At 39.2% G+C, this 21,570-nt stretch overlaps 1 protein-coding gene across 2 annotated transcripts in view; it reads left to right on the forward strand.

Annotated features, from left to right (window-relative positions):
• Window positions 1–20,443, forward strand: part of Blnk (B cell linker) — a 73,253-nt gene extending 52,810 nt beyond the window's left edge. For both annotated transcript variants that reach the window (XM_027930117.2, XM_027930118.3), the window contains exons 9-17: window positions 3,141–3,213; window positions 4,823–4,850; window positions 6,305–6,347; window positions 8,593–8,677; window positions 9,113–9,144; window positions 10,377–10,453; window positions 11,627–11,710; window positions 14,102–14,257; window positions 20,018–20,443. In XM_027930117.2, the coding sequence (XP_027785918.2) occupies window positions 3,141–3,213; window positions 4,823–4,850; window positions 6,305–6,347; window positions 8,593–8,677; window positions 9,113–9,144; window positions 10,377–10,453; window positions 11,627–11,710; window positions 14,102–14,257; window positions 20,018–20,137 (698 nt within the window). In that variant the 3' untranslated portion in view covers window positions 20,138–20,443. The remainder of the gene's footprint in view (window positions 1–3,140; window positions 3,214–4,822; window positions 4,851–6,304; window positions 6,348–8,592; window positions 8,678–9,112; window positions 9,145–10,376; window positions 10,454–11,626; window positions 11,711–14,101; window positions 14,258–20,017) is intronic.
• Window positions 20,444–21,570: the final 1,127 nt, after the last annotated feature.

Genomic DNA, 21,570 nt, shown 5'->3' on the forward strand with positions numbered 1-21,570 from the left:
ATAATTCTTTATAGTAAGGCTGCCCCGGAGTAAGATATTTGGCCGCATCCCTGGCCTCTTCCCCCTAGAAACCAGAAATATCTACTGCATTTCCAAATTTTCCCTTGAAGCATCCTGACCAAGAATTAAGCTCTCCCAGAAAGCAAGGATCCTGGAAGTGAGGAGAAGGTATCAAGTGAACTGGGTCTGGAGTCCCAGAGCAGCTGGAAGACCCTGGCCCATGATATAGTTAGTTTCCATCTTCCCTGGGCATCCAGAAAAGTACCCCCACCCCATTCCCTTTCTCTTTCACCTCCTAAGGGAGAAGCAACAAGCGAATCTGACTTGCTAAACCATGTCCTGTGACGTCTTGGCAGGGGAGCAAAGTGTCTGCCAGAGGTTTAGGCTCAAATACCCTTGGCGTAAACTCTAGCCTTGCCACCCACCCTCTGGGAGCCCCGGTTTGCCCTACCTGATGTTACATGAGACTTGCAGGTGATGCATTTACAGTACCTGGCACTCTGCTGGCTCCCTAGAGAGACTGTGATGGTTGATCACAAGACACTAAAACAAAGACAATAATAATCATGTTTCCCAAGATCCTTCATGAATTATAATTTACCTTCATCGGTTATAATTTACATATCTCAAAACTCACCCATCTTATGCATATAACTCAATGATTTTTGTAAACCATTACATTTATAGTAATACGTTATATAACCAACACCATAGTCCAGTTTTAGAAAATTTCCATGCCCACCCCACCCCAAAAGATCCCTTATATCCATTTATAGTTACTGCTGTTTCTACCCCCAGCTCCAGGCAACCACTGGTCTGCTTTCTGTTGCTATAGATTTGCTTTTTCTAGACATTTCATATAGATAGAATCATACAATATGTAGTCTTTTGCATTGGGCTCCTTTTCCTTAGCATAATGTTTTTGACCTTCAAAAACTTTAAATCTCTTCCCAGTATATTACCATTATTATATTTGACCAGTTCTTTAAAATTGGAAGTTACAATATTATCTTACCACACTAACTCTGAGTTAGATAAGGTAGGTAGTGGTGCCCCCATTTCACAGAGGGCATAACTGAGGCACTGTGGCTTGCAAGAGGCACCCAGCCAGTTGGGTGACAGGTGAAAAACGAGAACCCTGTCTTCCTGATTCAGGACCACCGGTTTTCTGCCAGCACTTGTCCTCTACCACAGAGAAGAGCTGGGAGGCCCTCCTTCTCCTCTGGTCACCAGAAGTTATTTATGGAGAGGTGAAGGAAAGGGAAGATGTTGGCAGGGTGTTTGGAGATATGAGGGAAGGGGAAGCTTAGTAGAAACGCCAGGCAGTAAGTCTGACAAAGATAACTTACCAAGGCCAAATGAGTCCTTGACATTTAAGTAGAGGGAAACCCCTGGGAGGAAACACTGACTTAGACCTTCTTTCTACTTCCTTATTTTTCCGACAAGAACTTTTTTTTTGCTCTTCCTTGAAATCTTCCACTAAAATCTATGAGCAACCCAGGGATATTGTAGCAGCATCAAGCTTAAGTATTCAATTTGTACACTAGTTAACTAAACTCAGTTGGACTCATATGACATATTGAGATGACATTTCAGTTTATTGTCACATGAAATGTAAAATTCTAAATGTAGCCTTTTTCCCAAATAGCTTTTTAAAATCACATCCAAATCAGGCAGCCTGTAAGTAGGAGTGGCATTGGAGGTGGCAGTGCTTCATCGGGTCCTAGGGAAAAACTACCCATTTTTTTTTTTTTTTTGGTACCAAGGATTGAACCCAGGGGTGCTTAACCACTAAGCCATATCCCCAACCCTTTTTTATATTTTATTTAGAGACAGGGCCTCACTGAATTGCTAAGTACCTCGCTAATCTGCTGAGGCTGGCTTTGAACTCGCGATCCTCCTGCCTCAGCCTCCCAAGTTGCTGGGATTACAGGCGTGCACCACTGCACCCAGCAAAACTACCCACTTTTTGCTGTCACTGTTGCTTGTGTTTAGGAAGTTAGTCCTATGCAAGGACTGTGCATAGAAAAAGAGTAGCTGGGCTCTGAGCAGAAGCCTGAGGGCCTCTTTGTAGTAAAGTCTATGAGAATAAACCCTGCTATCTCTTTTTAAATACTTTTTGAGGCCTTTTTCTCTTGTTAGTTTTCAGATATGATGACATGGGGTACACGTGTCTTGCCTGTGTCAAAAAGGCGGAGGCCTTGGTCCACTCCTTCAAGACCCCACTGGGTGCTGACATGAGGCCTTCAAGTGCTTTACACAGACCAGCTCTCAATAATTCTTGGCAATTGATTATTGCCTCAGTGTTATTGTGTGCTCTGATTATTGTCTCAGTGTTACTTCTGAGTTGTCTTGCAAACTAAAATAATATATACCAAGGGCAGCAGATCCAACTTATGCTTACGGGCATCTCCTATAAGTCCATTAGGAATTGTGGACTTATCAATATAGTGGTTCTTAATTAAATATTTATTCAATTTAATTTGATTCGACAAGAGGTCTTATCAGAACCCCGAAAGTTTCATTGAGAAACAATGCCCTAGCAGCCCAGCATCTGCCTGAGGGGGAGCAGCTAGCAGACACTGATGGCTGGCTTAGCTCTGGCCTCCCTGCTCCAGGCGCTCCCTCTCCCCCAGCTATGAAGCTCCCCCTGCCTCTCATGCTGCCTCCCTCATAAGGATTGTCTGGCTCTGTCTTCAGGTGAGAAGGGAGTTGGGTTAGGGCACAAGGCCCTCTGGGTCTCTTCTGTGACTTTGAAAGATGATATTTGGGGAGAAGCCTGCCACTTGTCCCAATTGGACTATTTGTGCCCTAGGCAAAGGCCCTGAGAACATTGCAATGAACAAGTGAATATCCAATGTGAGGTGAAGTACCACGTACGGTATGGAAGTGGGGTTATGGGTGAGCAGGGTCTATACTGTGTATCAGGAGTGGTGACTTTGACCTTTTCTCTCAGCACCCCTGTGATGCACATCTGTACATCTGTACATGGATGCAAGTGTGAGCTCTTGGCTTCACAACTAGCAATATATGCAACACAAAATGTGTATGTTCCTGAGTCTGCCAGAAAGGCCAGCCCCATTGAGACCATCAGCCCCAGGCGCAGGACACAGGGACTAACCGTGTGTATGTTAACGCAGGTCGGAACAGCGGGGTCTGGGAATCCAAGTCACCTTCTTCACCAGCGGCACCATCCCCACTGCCGAGGGTTGGGTGAGTACTTGCTTCGGAAGCATCTCTATGAAATGTGATGGGGTGGGACGACAGGACCCTGCTGTCCTGTAGACTCTGAGCAGAGTTCTCTTCTACCTCCAGGGCAGGCTGCACTTTGGACGTGGGGAGCCCCTGCTGAGACAGGAAGGGAGGAGTGTATCCTCCCATAGAGTTCTAATTAAATCCTGAGTTCTTTGACTTACTGTGTTCAACACAACACCCTGACTTTTAGATGCTCCAGCACCAAAATAATTTTGAGGCTTCCTAACGGGTTTTATCTTTACTTTCTAATGGTCTATAAATAAATGTGCGTACCATTTGCAGCCTACGTTAGGGTGCTCAAAGCAACACCATGGAGGCTCCCTTCCAAGGTGACACAAAAGGGTTATTCTTTCTTACTGAATCCAAAGGGGCTTTGTATATGGTCAGATGAATGTTGTAATGCGTTAATATTACAAACAGTGACCCTGTGAAATTATGTTGGCCCAATAGGTTATTTTAAAAGCACACTTCAATATATTTATGCCTAAAGTGCCTGCATGGTTATAATCTTAACTCTGCCTTAACTGGAAAGGAAGGAAGGAAGGAAAGAAGGAAGGAAGGAAGGAAGGAAGGAAGGAAGGAAGGAAGGAAGGAAGGAAGGAAGGAAGGGAAGAAAAACTTAATTTCAGGGATTTATGAACCAAAACTCTCCACACTTCTCTTTTGGCTCAGCTTTATCACTTGGGGCAAGTTAGTCTCTTGAAGCCTCCATTTTCTCTTCTCTAAAATATGATGATAATATCCATTTGAAAGGGCCATTGTAAAAGGTTTAAATAACTGTGGAGAGCCTAACCCAACTTTAGGCTTCTTGCAGGCACTGGGTAATTGTTATTATACCTCTCCTATCCCCCTAGCTGCAGCTCTCAGTCAAAAAGCCAGAGGGAGAAGGAAGAGGGGGGAGATTTAAATAAACACCCAAGAGAAGCACAAAACCTGAGCAGTATTAGGTTCCCAGCTGTATTGGAAACAGAAATGTTAGTGAAGGCAGCACCTCCAGGGCCACGATTCATAGTGGTTTGCAAACTCGTTTGGCCTTGGATCTCTCTGAATGAAATGTTACACAGACTTGTAGAAGAGAATAGTCACCTAGAAGCAGGGCGGAGGTTGGTGTGGGGAGGTACCGGCCCCAACCTGCCCTGCCTCGCTGTCCTCTTATCCCACTCCTGCCCTAAGCAGGTGGCTCAGGTGCCAGAAGGGAAGCAGGGGGCTCTGCATACACACTTTGAAAATGCTGACTCTGGTCCTTGTGTCACAGGTGAGGAAACTGAAGCTCAGATTTGCCACACAGTCAAGAGAGAGGGCCCAAGGTCACCTCGTAATCAGAACTGGAGCAAGAGCTGCACCTGTTTGCTCTTGTCCATCGCCCCTAGCCTTTCCTCATCTGTCAATGGACTCTGAACCAGGAGGACATCACCAAATCCTATTTCCATCCCTCTCTGCCCTTCAAGGACAGCCTTCCTACCCACTCCTATCTCCTTCATTATTCTAGTTTAAATTTGGGAATAAGACGGTAGCTACTTTTATCTTCATTGTGTTTTAACAAAGCTAATTTCTTTTTATTCCCCAGGAAAAAACCAGCTACACCACTGAAGACGGTAAGTTAATTTTGCAGTTAGAAGTGTCTCATATTTTCTGCAGTGTTTATTCTTATCCACTTATTTGAAGTTGACAATGTTTCCAGCTATAGTGAACGCAGCAATCCAACTAGCTGCTATCCAACTAGTCCAGAGGAACCTGGAGTCCTCAGGTAACCTGGGAAGGGGCTGCCTAAGAGGAGCTTGTCCTCACTGGACCTTGGTGAGTTCACTGAGGGTGTGCGGCAGATCACCAGTGGGGGCCAGACTCTCTGCCTCCCACCACCTCTGCCTTTCCCACAGGAAGCCCTTGTGTCTTGCTGGCCACCCACCTCCCTGGTCTGGGTTTTTAGCCCCCCATTCCCTCCTGACCTGTGGGAGAGATTGGGGGAGCACGCCCCGACCAGGACAGGCCAAGAAAGGTAAAGGTCGACTAGCTGCCCACACCCAGCCCTCCCTCCCCAGAGGACAATCAGACGCACTAGGGAGAACTGTCAAAGCAGGATCTCGTTTAACGAGAAAACATACACAGCTAATATAATGTACAGGAGCCAATCAGGGTAAAGGTCAGCAGGGTGGGGAGAATTTACATCTACACCCATCCTACAGGCAGTAATAATGTCCGTGAGGGCAGAGGGGTTCTGAGCCTATCCTAGAGGTGGTCCGATTCTTCATCACAACCCAGGGCAATGCCTTCTGGCTAATCGCTAGGTGCTCTCTTAGCCACATGTGGCCCCAGGACTGGGAAACGGGTGCAGCCAGCAAGTTAAGTTTCCTCTTTTCTGATGCAACATGCCCCACGTTACATTATGCCTTATACCCCCCCCCCCCTCCAGTAAAATGGCAGGCCATTGTCAATCAGGCACACAGCCTCAGACTAAACTCAGATTCTGGCCAGAACTTGGTGAACCTGGGCCACCCCATCATATAAGGAAGCCCTTTGTTTTATCATAATTCAAAAAACCCTTCTGTGGAACCTGACATTGACAATCCCTTAGCAAACACACACATAAGATGGAGTCAAGAGACCAAAGCACAAGTGCTACTCCTGGGCAGCTACTGTGGTCACCATACCCATGAACCCCAATGATGGAACAGAAGGGTTCCCACACCAAGATGACACTGTTTCTCCTATGAGACACTTCCAGTCAGTTATCATTTAATGCAAAGTTTGAAATGGGGACTGTGTATTTATAATTGTTGTTGTGATTGAAATACTTAGCTATGCATCAAAGAAAACTGCCATATTTATTTTAGTAATAGTGCTTTGGCTTTTTTAAAAGATATTTTTTTTTTTAGTTTTAGGTGGTTACAATATCTTTATTTTATATTAATGTGGTGCTGAGGATCGAACCCAGTGCCTTACACGTGCTGGGCGAGCACTCTACCATTTGAGCCACAACCCCAACCCTGCTTTGGCTTTTACTTCTATATTCCACTCTTTGACCATCTTTGCTTTTTTTTTTCTCACACAGACTCCAGTTGCCTCTCAACAGAATGCACCAAGTGGTTGTGAAGGTAAATCTATTACTTTGAAAAAATGAGCATGTCCTTTAAAAGTAATTTTAATTAAGGATTTGTACTAAATCTAATTTTATCTTTCCTTTGCTCTTTATAAGGCAATGACAAATATGAAGTTGAATTTTCTAAATAGCCTTTCACTTTGCAACGAGTAGTGAGTAGCAAAGCTAGCTCAGAACGAGAGATTACCATGTAGGGTGTTTGGAGTAGATTACAGACTACCTGCCAAATACCTGTTCATTTGCAGACAGATATGACTGGCCAGGAGACAATGCATTGGCCCTACATAGATGTAAAGACTCATTTAGAGCTATTAACGTATCTTAGAAATATTTGAACAAGTTTCTTTCTCCCCCTCCCCCCAGTTCAAGAACACAGGGCCTCACACATGCTAGGCAAAGGCTCTACCATTGAGCTATATTCCCAGCTCTAAATAAGTTCTTTTTGCTAAGTTTTAAAACTGATGTTTTTTAAAATTCAACTGTCTTAGTACATCTTCAATTGCTCTTCTGCCTTTGTTTTATCATAACTCAAAAATCTTACCTTTTAAATAATTTCCCTATTAAAAATATTTACATTTGAAAAATGTGTAATGGGAAAAAAACACAAGGACATAAGAATCATTCATAATATCGACACTTAAAACATTACATAGCCATTCAAGTCCTACACACTTCTAATTCCATACCCAATTTAGCTACCTAATGCTAAAGCCATAGTGAAGGTTCCTCTCACTGCTTCCTGCATTCATGTGGACATATCTACATGGAATGTGCTGGTTTCTCTGATGATAGACAATGGATCTTTTCTGATTGTGCCTACAACTCATACCTCTGCTTTAATTTTTGGGGTCTTCCATTCTACCTCCCGTGTCTTTTCTCCCAAGTTATTTAGGAGGCAGCACTTCTTTTCTGCTCTAGCTTTCTCTGCCTTTCCTGTGATGCTTTCCTCTTCCTGGACATCCTAGGTATTCTTCGCATGCTCTTCCATACCTTGCAATCTCTCCTGCCTGTTGAGCAGGGAACATAGAGTGATACAGAGGCTTCTGAGACTCAAAGCCTCTGTAGGAAGTAAGTTCAACCCTGTGCCAACTTCATGGCTTTGGGAGCCTCCAAAAACCAGGCTTAGGGAATGTGTTCTACTGTTCAAGAGTCCTTTTTCTCAAAGGACTCCCAGCACAGGAACTTAGCATGTCACTTCCAGTGTATTTATTTAAAAAGCAGGGATGATGGCCATCCAAACCAAAACAGGGGAAGAACCTTCTCTCACCTGAAAGGAAGCCTCCAGTATGGTAGAAGCAAACCAGGTGTGGTCAGAGCTCAAAAGCTGCTGGAACCTATGTGGTTCTTGTACCATCTTTGGAAATTACCAAATTTTAAAGTCATGAGCAAAAGATGGCAGCTCAAAGTAACTTGCCACACTTTATGAACTTCAGAGCACCACAACAAACCCTGAAGTCTATTTTACCACTTACAGTATTTAAATCTTTGAGTTCTTGCTACTTTTTTTTCCCCTTTGGGGTTCCCATAGCTCTCCATCTTTCTTCCATACAGGAAACTCATCCACAGATACACCAAGAGTTTAACACACTCCCAGACTAAGAGGGAGAATAAATCATTAAAATAATTTATGGATCATATTTATTAATGGTTCAGGAGTAAAGTTCCCCATGGGCTTCAACTTAAATTTCTTACATTAGAGGTTTTTGTCCATTGTCTACCTACTCCTCAAGCAAAAACAGTGAAACGCCAGTGAGATTAACATTATTACAGAGATAAATTTCAATTTGATCCAATTAATTCTTCAAAAAGAGTGAATAATTCATGAATCCTGATGTTCACCTCTTATCAGTAACAAATGACACCACATCTTCTGGCTAGTTGAGACACACTGTAGGAGGTGGCGGGAGGTGGGTGAAGCTATCCTACATAGAAAGTAGGGTGCAGAGGGTGTTGAGACCTGCTCATTTTCTGGCACCCACCTATGCTCACACACTTAAAGGTCCAGCCCCCACCCACTCAGTCTCCATGAACTTTGCCAGAGGATGAGCACAGAGGTGTATGGTGTACCTCTAACACTGTTGGGTAGGAGTCCTAATTGCAGCAAACTGGCAGGAGTACAGATCAATGATGTCCTGGGAAGAATCTAACCAAACCTGGTTCTCCTAGGCTAATGTGGCTGGGTTTGGGGATGGAGACAAACCTTCCACTCTAATCCTAATATGAGAATTCTCCTAATCCAGAAAAGCCTGTACCTGCTGAACGCCATCGAGGGTCTAGTCACAGACAAGAAGCTGTGCAGTCACCAGTGTTTCCTCCTGCTCAGAAGTAAGAATCTTGCCCTTCAAAAACAACTTTCCTCTTGTTGTTGTGGGATTTAGCATGTGCTTTGTGGCACTGCATAATGACACTGGCTTGTAGAGCTTAGTAAAGATCCGATGTTTCATTGTTTTGTAATTATCTTTTAAAAGGTGTTCAGCAAATTTCAAACTGTGCAGAATTGCAGAGACCTATCGTCAGGGTTAATTATTGGACTTAGCTAAAATATAATACCTTAGTTGAGGCTCCTTCTTTTTCAAAGCCAAAGGGAACAACATTACTTATCTTTGAGGTTTCTGTGCCTCTCCTAACTCTAAATATGTCTTATTGGTCATTGGGGTTGATTCCTTTGAAATGTGCCCATTTAGAGCATTGTTAGTGTAAGCAAACAAAAAAATCATATTGTGCCTTTGCTGTTAATTAACTTGCAATTCTTCCTTTCAGACCTGTCCATCAAAAACCCATACCTCTGCCAAGTAAGTACAATAGAATCATGAAGAGCAGCCTCAGGGGGGGTTAAATTCTGATGGTCCTAGGTTCTAACACTGTCACTCCTAGCTGTGTGGTATTTGTAACTCCTTTTGCTTGTTTCCTCGTTTGTAAAGGGGGGCAAGAATATTTGTTTCGTAGAGTTGCTTTGAAAGGTAAATAGATGTGAGACAATTTTTTTTTTTTTACTTTTCTTTCTTTTTCAGTATTGATTTAATATGGTACTGGTTGGATTTTTTGTTTGTTTTTAGCAAATCACTACAGCTGTTTTTAAGATAAGAAGATAAAGGAAAACAAAATATGGGAAGTACGTAGCATAATACTTGGTACACGAAAGTTCTCAATAAATGATAGCTATTTAATTTAAATCTAAAATACATCTTGATCATCAAATATATCTACAAAAGGACCCTGAAAAAATTATCCAAGTATCTGGATAATTTTCCCAAGGCAAACTTCACCCTAAAAATTTCTGAATCAGATCAGTCAGGCTCACAGAATGTAACTGCCCCAAACCTTAATTTTATTTCTATCCAATGTAGGGGAAGGAACTCTACCTTATATGGATAATTTGTAATATAGTAAAAAATAGTTAATATTAAGCCCATTCAAATAAACAGAATAATTATCATTTACAAAAAAATTTATGTGCATATTTAAAAAAAACACTTTTGGGGGGGTTATAATAACATGTATGATTCACCTTAAATAAACGAAACTTTTACTAAATAGTCTTTATATTTTAATTCTGGAAACACAAACTGTGAAAGTGATTTTCTAGAGGAATCTATTTTTCTTTATTTAAAAAACTTTATTATTTCTTTTCTTGTTTTTCAACCCAAGTCATGTTTTCAATCATTACTAACCAGATGTGCCATATGCCACGCACTGTTCTAGACACAGGAGATACTAGATGGATCAAAGAAAGACCCTGTCCTCATGAAGCTAATATTCTGTTGAAGAAAATGGACTATATAAATAAACACCTAACAAACAATGCAATATCCGGTACACACTAAAGTGCTATAAAAGAAAAACAGCATGGTGGTGGGATCTGGGGGGCTCATTCACAGGTTCCTTGGACCACACTTTGAGAACCACTGTCCTAAGGATTTGGGGCATGTGTATTTCCAGCAGCATCCAACACAGCAATGAGGTGTAGGCATAGTAACTGCTCAAGAAACAGTGAAGATTAATTGATTTTTCAAATCCTTCTCAGGATTTTCAGAAGGGGGAAGCCCAACGGTGGATGGACCATCTCTCAGCCTTTCATCTAATTCCACTTTTTCAGAACAGGTATATCAAGAACTTTTTAAATTTGTTCTAATTAGTCATACATGACAGTAGAATGCATTTTGACACATTGTACACAAATGGGGCATGACTTCTCATTCCTCTGGCTGTGTACCTTGCAGAGACTCACTGGTAGTGATTTCACACATGTGTATATCATGAACTTGTGATATATTAAATTATTACAGGAAGATGCAGGAAAAGGTATGTCTTTGGAGATGAGAAAGTCAGGAGAAGGCTTGGGAACAGAACCTGTCTTTTAAGTTGGTTTTGTGAGTTGTCATTTACCAAGGGGCATGAAATAGCCTTTTTTTTTTTTTCAATGACTAAGACCTGCCTCATTTAATTCCAATTTGTGTTCCAGATGCCCTGAATAACAATTCAGGTTTCTTCAAAATAGCAAGGAAATGTGTTATGTTCGTTGTTCTTCCTCTCACATGGATTTATTTAAACTTTGTAATTTCCTTAGAATAGATCTGTGAAGATTTATAATATTAAAACACATATAAAACAGTGTAGTTTAAAAACAGTCAGAAAAAGGACTCTGAGCACTCGAACAAGTCTCTGAGTTTAGGTAAAAATGTAAGATAGAGACAATAGCATGAATCCTTCTTGCCTTCAAGAATTAAATAAGGCCAGGCGCTGTGGTGCACGCCTGTAATCCCAGCGGCATGGAAAGCTGAGACAGGAGGATTGAGAGTTCAAAGCCAGCCTCAGCAACAGCAAGATGCTAAGCAACTCATGAGACCCTGTCTCTAAATAAAATACAATAAAGGGCTGAGGATGAGGCTCAGTTGTTGAGTGTCCCTTAGTTCAATCCCTGATACCCTCCCCCCAAAAAATCAAATAAGATAATTTTCATAGAAATACTTCAGAAATTATTAAACACTCCACAAATCAACAAGGATGAAAGCACAGTGGAGAGACTAGCTTATCTAGGAGAAGGAAATAAATGGTTCAGGAACCTGATGGCATTTAGTTATGTGCAAATACTGGGACATAATTCTTGTGGTTGGCCAAAGGAAGCTCTAACTCATTTTCATGTTATTGTTGCAAATATACAATTTTGGTTCCTGTCATGGTTGTGCAAAATGGATCTTTGTTTCCAGTGCACAGAAGTTGCAGAGTCTTCTAGGGACCAGCTTGTGTTCACCTAACAATGCCTGCCTTTCACAGGAAGCTGACATTCACGGTAAGCCATGGTATGCTGGTGCCTGCGATCGCAAGTCGGCTGAAGAAGCGCTATACAGATCTAACAAGGTTTGCTCATCTTTAAACTCTGTTGTGCCCTGGACCTAAGAAAGCTAAGAAAGGCAAAGCTGTCAATCCTGATCAATGCTGATTATGTAATTGCAAAAATATGGATTCAGAGATCTTGTTCCTTAATCAAGAGGAACTCCATCTCCTCTCTCCAGCATCCCTCCTGGCTCCTCTGCCTCCTTCCTACCAGTCCTTTCATGTCAAGGTTCCACAGTCTCTACTGCTCTCCAAACAATGGCAAAGAGGAGGATTCCAGGGAGGAATCTGGAAGGCTTGCTGTGACTGAGCTCCATTCAGGAATGAGCAGTGACAGGCTGTTTGGGATTGATTGGTGGGTTTAAAAATTTGGGCCAAAATGTCCAAATGAGTCAGAAAACCTGGAAATAAATTTTTGAGGGCCTAACCCCAGTCACTTAGGAACATTGACTGTGGACAGCTTGGACAACCGAAGGGTAAAATGTCACTTCCTACTCTGTCAGAATAGGCAGCATTTACAAGCCATTCTTCCCTGTCCTTGTTTAGTCGTCCCTCTGCAATCAAACATATCAATACTTCCCATCAGTCCTTCTGTGGCACCCAATTGCCTCTGGTTTGATGAAGCATATTGGCATTGGATTCTCAGGAAGAACTGTGTTTATATTATTCGGGTTCTGACACATTAAAAGCTATTTTGTTCATAGCCTGATACTTGGAGGAAATCTTGGCTGGATATAAAATCCTTAGCCTGAGTCTTTAAAAGTATTGGTCTGTTGGATTATGTTGTTTGATATGAGCCTCTTGAGAAGCCTGAGGCTAAGGTCATTTTCTTGCCTTATGTAAACTTTGATAGGTTATTTTGAAGATTCTGCAACTTTTTTTTTTTTTTAGTCTAATAGTGTTATTCAAAACATGTCTCTGAGTTGATTGTTCCAGGTCAATTTTCTCAAGTACTCAGAAGTCCTTTCAATATGTAATTGTGAGTTTTTGTTTATATTCAATACGTTTTCTCAACTAGGGCAGTTCTGTTGCTTTGCTTTTTTTTTTTTCTTAAAGTCTCAAATTACATGTATTTTAAACTCTCATTGTTTTTTCTTTTTTCTTCTTTTTCTTTTCTTTCTTCCTCTTCTTTTCCTTTTGCAGTACTAGGGATTGAACCCAGGACCTTGAACATGCTGGGCAAGCACTCTATCACTGAGCTACATCCTCAGCCATTTTTTTTCCCCTTGAAACAGTGTCTTGCTTAATTGCCCAGGCTGACCTCAGTGTTGGGATCTTGCTGCTCAGCCTCCTAAGCAGTTTGGGTTACAGGCGTGTGGCCACCACACCTTGCGTAACTCTCATTATTTAAATGTCTTGGTGGTTTGCACACCTTCAGTGTTGTGAACTAAATCTTCATTTGGGTCTTTTTAGCCCCTGGGCAGCTTGGTAAATTTTTCTTTGTTTCTGAGATACATTTGTTTCCTTTTCCTCAAATTCTTCCCTGAGTTTGATCAACTCTTGTTGCATTTCTTCTTCCTGCCTTTTGTTTATTTTTTGCTTTAAATTTTTGAATTTATGATTTTATATATTTACGAAATATTTAATGAAAATTGGAGTACTGTGTTATAGGTTTTTTCTGCTTAACATAAGTTATGTTAAAGGAGAGAATTTCCATCAGCTAGAAGGTTTAATACTCAGGCTCTGTTTTCTTCTTATATTACTTTTGGATGACATTTGATACTCTGTTCATAGGCAATTTGTAGACTTGTTTCCTAGTTTGGGAATGTTCTCTAGGTTTTATCTTAAAGTATTCCTCCACACATTTCTTTCTTTTTTTTTTTTTTTTAAAGAGAGAGTGGGGGGTGGAGAGAGAGACAGAGAGAGAGAGAGAATTTTTTAATATTTATTTTTTAGTTCTCAGCGGACACAACATCTTTGTTTGTATGTGGTGCTGAGGATCGAACCCGGGCAGCACGCATGCCAGGCGAGCGCGCTACCGCTTGAGCCACATCCCCAGCCCTCCTCCACACATTTCTAAAGCCTATAAACATGATATGTTAGTTAACACATCAAAAAGCTAGTATTGATATATGTGTAATATGAATTGTAATGCATTCTGTTGTCATATATAATAAACCAAAATTTAAAAAAGAAATCTCATAGGATTATTGGGAAGTCAAATATATGTAATTTTAAAAAGAAAGTTTTTGTTTGAAAAAAAAAAAAGCTAGTATTGACCTTGATCAGGATATAGATTTCTGTATTTAGCTGAACTATTTCCTTGGAATAAAATAAAATAAAATAATTAATAATAAAAAATAAAGCTATTTAATCATGTTTTGAATATAATATAGGTATTCTTTGTAAATTGATTGTAGCTTGTACAAACATAAATAATACTAACTATAATTATGCTTTTCTTTTATTAAACAGGATGGATCATTTCTTATTCGAAAAAGTTCTGGCCATGATTCCAAACAGCCATATACACTAGTTGTATTCTTTAATAAGCGAGTATATAATATTCCTGTGCGATTTATTGAAGCAACGAAACAATATGCTTTGGGCAGAAAGAAAAATGGTGAAGAGGTCAGTAATTTCCCTCTTATTCCCATTCTGTAACCGTACGTGGAGCACAGTGACATCACACTGTATTAAGTGCTAGAGATGAAGAACAAGGCTATGAGTGCTTAGTGCTATGCTTGCTTACATGTCATAAAGAGAAAACAAGATAAAATACTTTATTTTGGAAGTATTTCCTATGAGAAAACAGAAAAGAGAAGGTTACTCTGACCTAAGATATTCATCCAAGAGGATGTATAAATGAAGGTTGAAATGTCATGGAGAATTAAGGTTGTAAAAATCAAGGTCATGGTCTAGACCTGCAAAGTTGAGACCTGGAATCTCAATTCCAGTACCAAGGTAGGTGAGCAGGGAAGGAGCCAGAAAAGATGTGGGAGCTTGATTTGAAACAGCTCTTAGACCAGAATTAGCTTATGGGCCTGCAGCATGGGGAAGAAAATCACATGGGTCTTAAATATCAACCATACATGAACTTCAACACATCTGTTAACCTGGACCATAGCCCAAACTTAGCATATCTCAGTTTAGCTGGCCTGTTCCTGTAATAAGCCCTGAAATATGAGTCAGTATAATCTACAGATGGTCCAGAAAGGGGGTGAAACTCATTCTAGTCTTAAATGATGGGTTGAATTTAATTAATAGAATAATAGTTGGATGTGTCCCTGTAGTATGCTGTTTTTAAGTCTTTTGGGTATAGTCCGAGGAGAGGGATAGCTGGGTCAAATGGTGGTTCCATTCCCAGATTTCCAAGGAGCCACATCAATGTTTATAGCAGCACAATTCACAATAGCTAAACTGTGGAGCCAACCTAGATGCCCTTCAGTGGATGAATGGATAAAAAATATGTGGTATATATACACAATGGAATTTTACTCAGCAATAAAAGAGAATAAAATCATGGCATTTGCGGGTAAATGGATGGCCTTGGAGAAGATAATGCTAAGTGAAGTTAGCCAATCCCCCCAAAAAACAAATGTTGAATGTTTTTTTCTGATATAAGGAGGTTGACTCATAGTTGGGTAGGGAGGGGGAACATGGAAGGATTAGATAAATTCTAGATAGGGAAGAGGGGAGGGAGGGAAAGGGAGGAGGCGAGGCAGAGGATTAGCAAGGGTGGTGGAATGTGATGGACATCATTATCCAAAGTACATGTATGAAGAAACAAATTGGGTATCAACCTACTTTATATACAAACAGAGATATTAAAAAATTGTGGTATATATGTGTAATAAGAATTGTAATGCAAAAAAACCAAAGTACATGTATAAAGACATGAATTGGCATGAACATACTTTATATACAAAGATATGAAAAATTGTGCTCTATATGTGTAACAAGAATTGTAATGCTGTCATGTATTTAAAAAATAAAATCAATTAAAAATCACTTTAAAAAAGAATAATAGTTGGAGGGAGAAAAATGAAAAAAGTGGAGAGAGAATAATTTAAGCAGAGAAAACAACATAAACAAAGTTTAAGAAATATTTGTTGTCCAAATTCCTTCAGAAAGAGCCACACCCATTCCAAACTCAGAAACTTGTAAGAAAATATCACAATTGTCTTCTCCACTGGATAAGACCATATGTACATATCTTGTACACTTATTTCCAGAACCAGAATACAATGACTGGCTTCAGTGAGTACCTGATAAATATTTATTAAATAAATGTCTTGAATTGTTGGTTGAGTAGTTATAAGCAGGAAAATAGATAAAAGTTCTTTTGTATTCTCTCTTTAGCTTTTTAGAAAAACTGTGGTAAAATACTTATCATAAGCATATACTCTTACCATATTTGCCATTTTTAAGTATAATGTAGTAGGTTTGATTACATTTACATTGTTGTGAAACAGATCTCCATATATTTTTTATCTTGTAAAACTGAAATTCTATATTCACTAAACAACTTCCCTTTTCCCCTCTCCCTCCAGCCTCTGGTAGCCACCCTTATACTTTCTATTTTTATGTATTTGACTACTTTGGATATCTCATATAAGTGAAATCGTATAGTATTTGCCTTCTCGTGACTGGCTTATTTCCCTGAGCATAATGTCCTCTATGTTGTAGCATGTGACAGGATTTCCTTCCTTTTTAAGAAATATTTTAAGACTACATAGTATTTCATTATGTATATATACCACATTTTATTTATCCATTCATTCCACTGATGGACATTTGGGTTGCTTTCACTTTGGGGCTGTTGCGAATGGTGCTACTATAATCATGAGTGTGCAAATAACTCTCCAAGACCCTGCTTTTAATTCTTGTGAGTATACATACAGAAGTGGGATTGCTGGATCATATCACACTCCTAGTTTTCATTTTTTGAAGTATCACCACACTTCTCCATTGTAGTTAAACCATTTTTAAATCCCACCAACACTGTTCAAAAGTTTGACTTTTTCACATCCCTTGTTAGTGTGTGTATGTTTGTGTGTGTGTGTGTCTGTGTGTGTGTGTGTACCATCCTTATGAGAGTGAGGTGATATTTCATTGTGGGTTTGATTTGTATTTCTCTGATAATTACTAAATGCATCTTTTTCATATGTTTCTTGGCCACTTGTATATCATATTTGGATAAATGTCTATTCAAAACATTAATCTATGTTTTGATCTGCTTATTTCATTCTGTTTTAAGGATTCTTTATATATTCTGGACGATATTAACCCCTTAACAGATAAATGATTTGCAAATATTTTCCCCATTTCTTAGGTTGCCTTTTCACTTTGTTGATTGTGCTCTTTGATGAACAGACGTTTTTAAGTCTGATGTCGTCTTGTCTATTTTTGGTTTTGCTGCCTGGGTTTTTTTAGTGTCATTATCAAATCCAGTGTCACAAAGCTGTTCCCTGTTTCTCCTAGAGTTTTTATAGCTTGGGTTTTAAAATAAAATCTCAATCATAAAATGCAAAACTCTTAATTCAGAGACCACTAAGACCAAACTTGGCTTTTAAGTGGCAGATTTTAAGTTGTAGGGGGAAAAATGCATTGTCATTTAACATAAGTTAAACACTTAACAAAACTAGCTGCTTTTCTTCATTCATGAAACTGTTCATTCTTGCTGAAAATTTTATTCTTACAAATTTTTAAAAATTCTTCTTAATCACAATCAGTGGCAGGAGATAGTGGTGATCCTGGTAGGAAACAATGACTTTGGAGGGAGGATTTCATTTTAAAGCCTCCTCTGGGGTCCAGCTCTTCTCTGTGAGGCTTAAAGTTGGGTGAGGGAGCTATCCTGCTTAAGGGTCCTGAAATTCTCTCAGAAATTTTGAGCCTCTGAAGGGGCTGTGAGCTCTCTTGTCCTGCTAGGAAGTTCTTGACTTATCCCAGAATTAATACCCAGTACTTCACCCCATTCCTAACATATCCATCCCCTTGGTCAAAATATTAGTATGTATTATTATGATGGCATCTGAATGTACTGACAGTCAATTAAAACCCTTACTTAAATTATCTATAATAAGAAAATCCTGTCTCTATATATTGATTATCTGAATGGAGAATGAAAATTTAGGTTACATAATACTGACCGTGTGTATGGATATATTTTCCAGAAGTGTGTGTATATGTGTTTGTGCATAGGGGTCAGTAAATAACTAACTTATTAATTGTTTAACTTTCCATGCAGTTTTTTTGGCGTTGGTTGATACAGTATTGAGTAATTTTACAGTTTTGACAACTGTCTGCTTTAGTATTTTGGCCATGAGATTTTTTGAGTTATCAAACATTTTTTTTTTCTGTGTTTATGTAAATATCTCAAATAAACTCAATGTGAACAGAAAAAAAAAAAACAGAACTGAGGGAAAACTGCAACTACAATATGCCTAATTCAGCTTTCCATTAAATTACAGATATGCTTAAATTCCATTCCCTACTTTAAATATTTCAACTCAAGGCAAGTCCCTACTGCAAACATTTCAGTCCCCAACACTGCAACAGAACAGTACTCAAACATATTCAGGGACTGGGTGGAGAGAATGAGGTGCTTGCTAGTGTTCATGGAGCAGTTCTCTTCTGTGTTTCCTGGGTTGAGAACACACCTTTTCACTTACAGCCCACTTCGGAGAGGCTATGATATTTTATTTCCTGGCCGTTTAGTCTAGAAATTTAATTTCCAACTGCATTAATCTTAATAGCTTTCTATGCCAAGCAAACAGAATGCTTGTATTAGGGGATTTATTATAAAAGAATTTCATTGTTGATCGCAAGAGGGACAGATATTTGAAAAGAAAGAAAGAACTTTCTTTTCAAATAAAAGTATTTGAATTTCCCTCCCCTCTCTTACCTAATATTCAAATGGCCAGTTATTTAAAAGACAACTGGTATCCCATTTGAAAAGGTTGACCAATATTCTGAATGCTTTAGTCAATATATAGATTTTGGAAGTCATTCAAACAATTAATGAAGGCTCTAAAATTTTTTTATTCTAGATATTTTTCTTTATATAAAAAACTAAGAGATGATGAGAAAAACTGATATTAATTACTAAATTATCAGCACTGCTGTTGAATAATTACCTCTTTAAAAATTATTTTGGGGTTGGAGTTGTGGCTCAGCGGTAAAGTGCTCACCTAGCACGTGAGAAGCCCTGGGTTCAATCCTCAGCACCACATAAAAATAAACAAACAAAATAAAGATGTTGTGTCCAATTACAATGAAAAAATAAATATTAAAAATTATTTTATAGCACTCTTGTATCCCCAAGGCATTTTATTTCATTGTCTGGGTTACATTTTATTTAATCTTACGTTGAAAACTTTGATAACTTTTCACAACAAAATTTGTGACATCCTTAAATTAAAACCTACATACAAGAGGGATTAAAATAGAGCAAAACAATCTGTATAGTAAGAGGCTATCATGAAATTTCATTGTAAATTAAGCACTGAGTTAACTCTAGTAGCCAAGCATGTATGGAAATATGAGGGTTTATAAAGATTTCTTTACATGTTGAAGAGAAAAAAAACCATAAATTTATCTAGAAATAACTTTCTCCAATACTAAACTCTAAGGTTAGTTTATTACTTTGGTCTTTGCATTTTAGTCAGCTTCTGTCACTATAACAAAATACCTGAGATAATCAACTTACAAAGAGAAAAATTTACTTTTCTTACAGTTTTGGAAGTTTCAGTCTATAATGATTGGCTCTGTTGCCTGGACCTGCAGCAAGGCAACAGAACATGGTGGGAATGCTTGATGAAACAAAAAAGGGAGAGAAAGTGACCAGAGTCTCTCTACCCTCCCTTGAGGGCAGTACACCCAGTGAACTAAAGACAGCCCCCCTACTAGGCTCCACCTCTTAAAATTTCCGTTATCTTCCAAGTCACCACCCTGAAAACCAAACCATTAACACATGGACCTTTGGGAGTCATTCAAGATCCAAATTGCAGCACCCTATATCTAAGACTTGTGTGACATAATAATTTGTTTTATCAAGAATATAAAAATATATTGTATGATAATTTCATGTTTGACATTAATTAAAAAGCAAGATGTTAAAATATTGTATCATAACTCAGTGAAGTAAGTACCCCGAGAAGTTACACTAATTGAGGATGCCGGTGTGTTTTCATCTTACTAAATACAGGAAAGTCCAGAGTGTGCCACCCTGAAGGGTTCTGCCCTATTAAACCGCATTTCTGGGGGCAGAATGTTGACCGGGACCTGATAACTTTTTACTCGGTTGAGAAAAGGAGAGAAGATGAGAGGAGTGGAAGGTGAAGTTCACATAAGTGCCCATTCTAACTCATTTGTATTTTCTTCCTCTAGTACTTTGGAAGTGTTGCTGAAATCATCAAGAATCATCAGCACAGTCCCTTGGTTCTTATTGACAGTCAGAACAACACGAAAGATTCCACGAGACTGAAATATGCAGTTAAAGTTTCATGAAGGAAGGAGAAGAAGGTCAATATCTTTGCTTCAGACATTTCCCTCAAGTTTCTCCTTTTGAGAAAAAGCACCAAAACTTCATATTTTGGATTTTGAATCATGAGTAATAAAATAGAAGATAAAGGCAGCTGTTGAGGTCGTCATCTACTCCTTTATAAGATGCTCACACAATACTTGTGACCACCTGTTGCCTGACCTGAGAAAATAACACCTGGAGAGGATGAGTTACCATGCTACTGATATTCTCCAACTAAATGTATTTAAAAGAGATAGGAATAAAGTATTTTCAGTCTTACATGAAACAAACACTGTACTTCTTCTGTGTATGTATGTGTGGGGGGTGCGTTGCTAGGGACCAGACTCAGAACCTTGCACGTGCTGAGCTACATCCACGTTCAAGAACACTGTATTTCAAAATGAGAAAATTTTACTCTTGGATAAAACAAAGATGTTGAAAATTTAAGCCCCACAATGGTCGCCAGTGCACAAATGTAGCCAGATTGTCTATTGTCAGTGTCTGCCAACTTTGTCTTTGTTAAAATTTTAATGTGTAGAAAAACAAAATACTATAGGTAATGTATGGAGTTTCTAAGTGCAGACAAGGATCCTTTTGTATGTGCCCCCAACCATGGTAGATGTATAAGGAAATGAACTTTCTGAAAGTTCTCCAGGATTCTGCTGTTAGGTTTGCTTATTAAAGATAATTATGCCCTCTTTGATCTGCATGCCTATTAAATGGAACCTAAACTTGATATGAAGTTCAAAGTAAGATGACAGAAAAAGTAGATGGAAAAGACAGTTCCAAGGAAAACATCCCACAGAACAAAGGCAGAAAAGCAGATACTGATGAACATTAAAGGAATAAAAGGTACCATTGTGAGCAGCCATGTCCAAGGTTCAACATCAGCCCAGAAATATATTATACTTTTCATATCAAAGCCCTCTTTTTCACTGTGTAACTGCACTGGAATGATACAGCAGCTAATTAAGACTAATAACTAGATGAGAAACACACTTGATCACTGAATAAGAAAACAGTATCTGAAAGTGTTTTTGAAAGGTAGAAGGTAATAACTTCAGAGTAACTCACAGACTCACAAAGATAATGGCATTTTTAAGTGTTGTATTTCATGATAACTACGTTATGGGTTGAGTTGTGTCCAGGGATTTTACAGATATAGTCATGTTAAGGTGATGTCAAGAAGGTAGGGGCTAATCTAGGGACTGGTGTCTTTCTAAAAAAAGAGATTTGGACACAAAGAGATATGCATTGATCTGTCTGTGTATATGCATAGAGACACCTAGGAGAAGACCACATGCAGATGAGGGGATGGAATGACACACCTAAAGCCTAGGAGTGCCAGAGATTGCTGACAAACCTGCAGAAGAAGCAAGGACAGTACCCCCTGCAGGTTTCAAAGGGAGCCTGACCC

The sequence above is a fragment of the Marmota flaviventris genome, chromosome 4, assembly GCF_047511675.1.
Source record: "Marmota flaviventris isolate mMarFla1 chromosome 4, mMarFla1.hap1, whole genome shotgun sequence".
Lineage (NCBI taxonomy): Eukaryota > Metazoa > Chordata > Mammalia > Rodentia > Sciuridae > Marmota > Marmota flaviventris.